The sequence below is a fragment of the Tachysurus vachellii genome, chromosome 17, assembly GCF_030014155.1.
Source record: "Tachysurus vachellii isolate PV-2020 chromosome 17, HZAU_Pvac_v1, whole genome shotgun sequence".
NCBI lineage: Eukaryota > Metazoa > Chordata > Actinopteri > Siluriformes > Bagridae > Tachysurus > Tachysurus vachellii.
The window spans coordinates 20,976,242-20,983,741 of record NC_083476.1 but is presented as its reverse complement, the minus strand read 5'-3'; the positions used below and the strand labels follow the sequence as shown (position 1 = coordinate 20,983,741).

Here is a 7,500-nt window from a genome sequence, read left to right as displayed (position 1 = left end):
CGGATTATCCAGACAAAGCTTTACATTTACTTTGAACGTTTATAACAGTTGGAATAATTGGTGTAGAGTTTTATAGTCCTTTATTTGAAATATTAATGATGGACTTCCTTGACTAGCTCTTCCATGTTAGTAGGTTTTTTATTCTTTCCCAATAAAAACACTGGGATGTTCCTTTCATTTCCTTCACCCCTTTTTTCCACCGTGTCCCTCATTCCTGACTGTGGTCTTACCGGTCCTGTGTGACATGATGGGGGACGTGTCCAAGCTGCTGGTTACAGCTTTTTCTTTCTGCTTGAAGAACTCACGCGGGTTGCTTGTGCGCTGAGCGATTATCGCTGCTGCCTCCTGCACACACAAATTATTCTTCATCAAGACGTAAGCAAATACTTTAATTAATGAAAAAAATGTTGGGATCTGAAGAACTTCCTAGACAAAGAACATTAAATAATAATAATAATAATAATAATAATAATAATAATTAGTAGTAACGTATAAGCCAAAGTATAAAGGGATCTCTGCATATATATCCTATTTTTTTTTTTTTTACATATTTACAATCAAATCTTACAAACATTTATATCACTGAACACCATCAAATGTAAGAATGAATCATTAATAACGTCTCTGCTCGCTGTAAAGGTGTTATATAAAAAAATATGAACTGCTATCATGATATTTTTATAATCGTGTCATAACAAGATGAACAGCGGCGAAATTATCAGCACGTAATTGGTACAATAAAAAAGAGTGAGAGGGGAAAAAAAGATGCTGAAATTCACCATAAAATGTGATTTATTTTTTCCAGAATATATTTTCTTAAAGTACACAATCGACTTCCATTAAAAGTTCTTAATCATTACTTTCAGAATGGAATTAAGTAAACGATCCATTTTTTTTTTTATTTACCTTTTCCAAGGGTGCCAATAATTTTAGAACTGACCGTCGCTACCGTACTGGGATTAATTAGCATGTTTTTGTGTTATATTATATCCTGAAATTATTTAAGATACATGATTTCTGATGTATTTATTTATAATTATTATGACGTCCAGCATTTATTTCTAGTTGGCTCGTATTATAAAATAAATAAATAAATAAATAAATCAGCCATCACCAGTGTGCTATTTCTTCACGCCGCCCTAGTCCCGAAACAGCAAGAGGAATCCCACTGACCCATATGCAAAGCCCAGAAGAGGTTGTATCTGACGCAACAACCCTTTTTGACCTACATCTACGCCAGATTCCCGTCTCGAGGCTCATCACTCGACCAGGGCTTGCCCGGAATTCGGATAAAGGAGCCAATTTATTTATGGATTTATTATTAATTTAAAGGCTGCAAACATTTTAAGAGACGTTAGAGTCTGGAACGAACAAATGGGATCGACTCACCTCGACCTCTGACTCCTTTTTGTCTTGAGAGAGGTCATCACTACTGGGCTCTGTCTGGAGAAACAAGAGAAAGTGCTGTAGTTTCCAGCAGGGGGCAGCAAATTGCAGTTTTTCCTTATTTTTTTGAGACGTTTAACTGTTAATTCTTCTATTGCTGCGAACATGTGGAACTTTTGCTACTTGGATATATGTCACGCCTTGTCTGCTGCGTGCCTCATGGGTGTGACTTTCAAGTTCTCTGAAAATTACAGTCTCCTTTCAACATCTTAGAGTGAAGAAGATGAAAAAAAAAAAGGAGCGCGTGAAGAATACACACTCTTACAGTCAAGGACTGAGGTCGTGATCTCTCTTTGGCCTCCTCTTCCTCTTGCATTTTCTTCCTGTAGAAAGAATACAACATGTAAAAATGTTCAGGTTTCAGTGAAAAAAAAACACACAAGAAGATGTCCGAGGTTTCAGAGTTCTCGCCTGTGTTCCTCGATCTGCCTCTCTCTCTCACGGTATCTCTTCTCTCTCTCCTCCTGCTCCTTCCTCTCCAGCTCCATCCGCTCCTCTTCGAAGCGCTGCCGCTCTTCCGCTGCTTTCTTTCTTTCGTCCTCCTTCCTCAGCTCTTCTTCTCGCTGTTACAAGGTACAAATGAAAGGTACAAATGAAAAGGATGATGGCATGAGCGATGGACAGAGAAGAGAGCGATGACTGTAAGGTCATTAAAAACCATCCAGAAGAAAGATAACTGTACGAGGTGACAAAAGGCAAGCGCAAGTGCGCTCGCTCGTTTGTCCTGGGGGATCAAAACGTCCGTCGTGGAACGTGTCTAAACACGTGAGTAAACACCTCAGAATTAAGAACTAACCAGGAATAAGATTTGCCATCGTGCTCAAGGGAAAAATTGTAACTTCTTTAAATATCTTATAATCAGCGCAAATCAAAAAATATAGGCCAGAAATCTGGGCGTTTTTTTTTCCAAGCCACAAATGAAGGCTAAGCCTCCAGCACCAATTATTGATAATTATCTCATGAGGCCAAAACGTGGCTCTGAAAGCCTGTAGACGTGCACTTTAAAATGACAAATAGCTCCTCGCTGAGAGCTGCATTAAAGCTAGTATGGAAAAAAAATCAGATTAGGAGCAGTGGGTTAGCGCAGGCCGTGCTGATTCATGTTTGGGCTTTTAAGCGTCCTTGCACGGATCGAGCTTCCACAGAATCCGATCTCTACCTTGGCTTGTTCCCAGAACTCTTCCCGGTTGATCCTTTTCATCTCGATTTCTGCATTTGTTTTCTGATAGGTGGTGCCCTGTGGGAGGAGAGAACACAAAAAAATGGAGAAAATGTAACCTAATTAGAAACACGACTAAAGAAGGAGGCGTTGATTAAAAAAAAGACGCGGGGACGAGACGCAGACCGTTTCCTGTGTTTCTGTTGCACTAAACTGAGTAAAATAGTCTGAGGTTCTGAACACAATGAAATATTTAACGGAGCCATAACCTTCGAACGGATTAGTCGGAAATGCCGCCAAGCAAGCTGAAGTTTATTGTGTGACGAGAGCTACGCTGTCTGTGTTTATTCGTTAAACGGTTAAATGAAGAACGGGGCTGCGACGGGGATGGAGGTCATGCTGATCTGTGAGATAAACAGGCGGAAAGAGCTGGACTGCTCTGGAAGTGTGTATGAGTCACTGCCTGCTTTGGCTCTTCACAGAGAAGAGCATTGTTTCATTTTGCCCCAGGTCTATCAATGCGGTTAGTAAGAAAACTTGAACACTTCCCTCTAAATCTGAATGCATTTAGAGATATACATGAACACACACACACACACACACACACACACACAGGATTCCCTCCTTTCCCACATTACGTACAACGTTCTCCGCATTCTCCTCATCTTTCATTCGCAGACGGTTGAGCACTGGGCTAGCGCTCGGCCCCGTCCCGTTGGTCAATCTCTGCCCGATGGCTGAGGGGTCGATGTCCTCCATGCTGCTGGCATTGATGATGATGTCAACTCCCTGGAGTGAAAGAAATAGAGAAAGTAAAAAGACAGAGAGAAAAGAAAGAAAAACACACATGAACACAATTCCTGCCAAAGCACGTAACCCCCAGGCCCACTGTACTGAATAGCAAGGACTCTGTGTGTGTGTGTGTGTGTGTGTGTGTGTGTGTGTGTGTGTTGGGGGGATAAAGGACTTCAAAGTATCTGTGGGAGGATGAAAGAGAAAAATAGGTGAATTCAGAGGAACCTCTCTGAATAAAAAAAGTGCAGTGGATGTCCAGTGTGTAGCGAAGCGGATAAAGCAGCTCATTTGCACAACAAAGCCACGGTTCAGTCTGAGTTCCACGATGGATATTTACATAGTACATGCGATATCTCTGTCATCAATACTGTCATCATAATTATCTGTTATCATCCGTATTGTTCTGTTCGAATAGACCACAGCGTTTGTTTTTCGGGTTATTTTCTCTTACTGTAGTTATCAGCGTAGCGTGGAGCCTTTAGAAATCATCTTCTCAGCCGTCTGCGAAGGACACGCTACGCTATGATAAAAACGAACGGATACGCGTTTTTTTCTCAAGTCATTTTTTCCTCAAAGAATTTTTTTCTCAGAAAATCGATGTCTCTTGTACTGTAAGTGTTTAAGCGCGTCTTGGTTCAGGTGGGTTTAAGGATCCGCTTTCGTTTCTCTCTGTAGAACCTCTCAAGCTCGATCGGTTTGGATTGGGAAAGACATTCGTGCTATAGTGACTTTCAGTTCCCTCCAGAGATCTTTTTCATTCAGATTCAAGTCTGAACCCCTTTCAGGTCTCTCTCCTGTCGGTCAAGTCTGAGGTTCTGTGTGTGCTCCTGGGAAGGTTTTCCCTCAACAACGTTCTTGTACTTTGACCATCAGTTCTCCCAAAAAATAAACGTGTTCCATTCTCTTCTGCTAATAAAAGCTCCAAACATCATGATGCTACCACCACCATGTTTCACTGTAGGGATAAAAAGTGTTATCTTCAGTTATCTTTAGTGTTATCTGTTATTTCTTTTTTCAGCTTGGCAATCAGGACGAATCAAAATATTTTTAATTATTTTATGAAGAGGATGAAGATTATGAAGGTGTGATGGACAACTGAGGAATAATTATGGATTCATGAAGATGCAACATGAGGAAAAAAACAAGGTTCCTGAGAAAATTTCAACATGAGCAGGGGGGGGAATAGGATTGTTTGGGAAAGTGATCATGCTCCTATCCCAAGAGATCTTTCCCCTCTGTATACGTTTTAAATTTACGGCATTTGGCAGACGACTTACGTTCGTTTCACTTTATACAACTGAACAATTGAAGGTTAAGGGCCTTGCTCAAGGGCCCAGCAATGGCAGCTTTGGTGGTGCTGAGATTCAGCTTCACAACCTTCTGATCAGTAGACCACTGAGCTACCACATCCCTAGATCTCTAGATGCTACTGGACTGAACCAGGTCATAAAACACAAAAATAAAGATTTATGCTAAATAAAGTTCACTCACTCACTCACTCATTTTCTACCGCTTATCCGAACTACCTCGGGTCACGGGGAGCCTGTGCCTATCTCAGGCGTCATCGGGCCTCAAGGCAGGATACACCCTGGACGGAGTGCCAACACACCGCAGGGCACACACACACACTCTCATTCACTCACACAATCACACACTACGGACAATCTTTCCAGAGATGTCAATCAACCTACCATGCATGTCTTTGGACCGGGGGAGGAAACCGGAGTACCCGGAGGAACCCCGAGGCACGGGGAGAACATGCAAACTCCACACACACAAGGTGGAGGTGGGAATCGAACCCCCAACCCTGGAGGGTGTGAGGCGAACGTACTAACCACTAAGCCACCGTGCCCCCCGCTAAATAAAACTTGGTTTGAATAATGATACAAAACAAAAATTCCACAAGAGAAGGTCTAGTTTCCTGGAGGATTTCTTCCACATCCAGGTTGATGAGATGAAGCATGTAAAAGGCAGCACTTTTAAACCAGCGCACACCTCCAGTGTAAACACTGTGCAGAAAACCACATTAGTCATCCATAGACCTTATCGTCTTCCTGCTACTGGCCGTCTTATACAGAAGTCTCCTCCTTCAGCAGACACCCTGTGATGACCACCCACAGGTTCGGTGAACTCATCTGAACAAGAAGGGCTTAGGAATAATAACAGACTCATGAAGATGCAACTCGGGGACAAAAAAAAAAAGAAGCAGGAGTTGTTATGTCAAAGGCTGTAATTTCAGACGACACAAACAAGGCTGATGACAACATTAACAACAGGAACCAGACAAAACAAGGTTCGAGGTTTAAGATGTAAAAGTTAAAGGTGCAGTAAGTAATATTTAAAGGTCTTCCTAGAGTGATACTCTTTATCAAGGTACTGATGAGAACAGAGCCGAAAAACAGCCAATGGGAGCGTGAGAACAAACCGAATTCGTTTGCTGTCATGCGCAGCAGATCTCTGAACCCAGATTATCATCCGTTTACTCGCTTTGATTTTCTGCTTGTGTGCAGTATAAAAACTATTTTTATTACAGTTCTCTATGCAGAACAGATCAGGTATCTGTTTACAATTTTACGAACCAGAAATTAGCCCCGCCCCCAGTTCAAACGGTTGGTCTCCCAAAGGCACACATGCTGTAGCTGATTTCACAGTAAACGTGAAGACGGCAATAAAATTTACAAACTGCTCCTTTACACACGGACACGGACACGGGACGGACACGGACACGTCACGACGCGACCTGTTTCAGAGATAGAAAAGTGGTTACTTTACCTTATCAAGACCCACCTGGAAAAACTCCGCGATGGTGGCTACATGGCTGGCACAGGCACATTTCCTGGCATCAGGGACATCCTCTCCAACCTGAACATACATACAGAATAATTACTGTCATTAAACACACAGGGGTCCTCAGGGATGACAATCACACACTGAAGCAGCTGCATAAATGTGAAGAAAATTACTGACGAACATCAGCACACTAGAGCTCTCAAAGGGATTTTTTTTTTTTTTTTTTAACCACCCACCACAAGTCTTTACAAAACCCTGAGATGAAAACCGTTTTCTCAATTCTTTTCTTCTCAATTGCTCATTTTCACACAACAGTTCACCTGGAGTGCACCGAGAGTTATATTTATATTTTTGTCTTTAACAATATGATCAGTACCCATTCAAAAGGAACATTACTCAGGCAATACAAACTGATTACGGCGGCACACAGAGAGAACCTTCCTAATGACTATAATAAATGTGGGGAGAAATACGGTGCTCAGCGTGTCAGATTTAAGAACCGTAGTAGCTCATGGGACACGGTGGGCTGTAATGATGCTTATTTCTCTCCTCTGCTTGTGCAACAACACTGACTGTTCTCTGAAGATCAAACACTTCAGAGTACTGACTCACCCAGTTGATGAGGATGTAGCGAGGCAGGGCGGCCGACGGGTCCTTCAGGCTGCAGAAGCCGTACATGATGCGGCCGTTATCGAAGGTCACCATGATTTCTGCCAAGCCGCCATCTGCGATCCGAAGACACAAACAAGGAGCTCAGGAAAAGACAAAAATGACTTGAGAGTAATATGAGTCAACAACAGCGTGACAACAGTGTTGTCTTTTGTAGAATGGAAATCTCTCTCACTCACTCACTCATTTTCTACCGCTTAACCCGAACCACCTCGGGTCACGGGGAGCCTGTGCCTATCTCAGGCGTCATCGGGCATCAAGGCAGGATACACCCTGGACGGAGTGCCAACCCATCACAGGGCACACACACACTCTCATTCAAGAATGGAAATCTTATCGGCTCAAATTCGAGCTGCACAATCAGATTACGACTTTGGCTTCCTCATTTAATTAAACTGGAATGATGGCAATTTCTGTGCACTTAGCTAAAGTTCACTAATCGGATAATGCTGGGTGTTGTTTATAACTGACACATACATCTCAAGATATCCATTAAATGGAAGAAAGCATCAACATATACGCTTATCTCCATTGTTAATTAACATGACACGGATGTAATACTCGATATCAGACTTTAAAAACATGACGGATATCAGATCCTGTAACAAATAAACTAAAAACAAAACAAAATAAAATAACAT

The 7,500-nt window shown here is 42.2% G+C and overlaps 1 protein-coding gene across 5 annotated transcripts in view; it reads right to left on the bottom strand.

The window, feature by feature from the left end:
- dbn1 (drebrin 1) overlaps positions 1–7,500 on the bottom strand; it is a 67,414-nt gene that overhangs the window by 13,124 nt on the left and 46,790 nt on the right. For 2 of the 5 annotated variants that reach the window (XM_060890289.1, XM_060890294.1), the window contains exons 3-10: positions 6,803–6,915; positions 6,173–6,262; positions 3,248–3,394; positions 2,606–2,683; positions 1,858–2,009; positions 1,706–1,769; positions 1,390–1,443; positions 231–345 (exon numbers count right to left, since the gene is read on the bottom strand). In XM_060890289.1, the coding sequence (XP_060746272.1) occupies positions 231–345; positions 1,390–1,443; positions 1,706–1,769; positions 1,858–2,009; positions 2,606–2,683; positions 3,248–3,394; positions 6,173–6,262; positions 6,803–6,915 (813 nt within the window). The remainder of the gene's footprint in view (positions 1–230; positions 346–1,389; positions 1,444–1,705; positions 1,770–1,857; positions 2,010–2,605; positions 2,684–3,247; positions 3,395–6,172; positions 6,263–6,802; positions 6,916–7,500) is intronic. The other 3 variants (XM_060890292.1, XM_060890293.1, XM_060890290.1) reach the window with 3 other exon arrangements.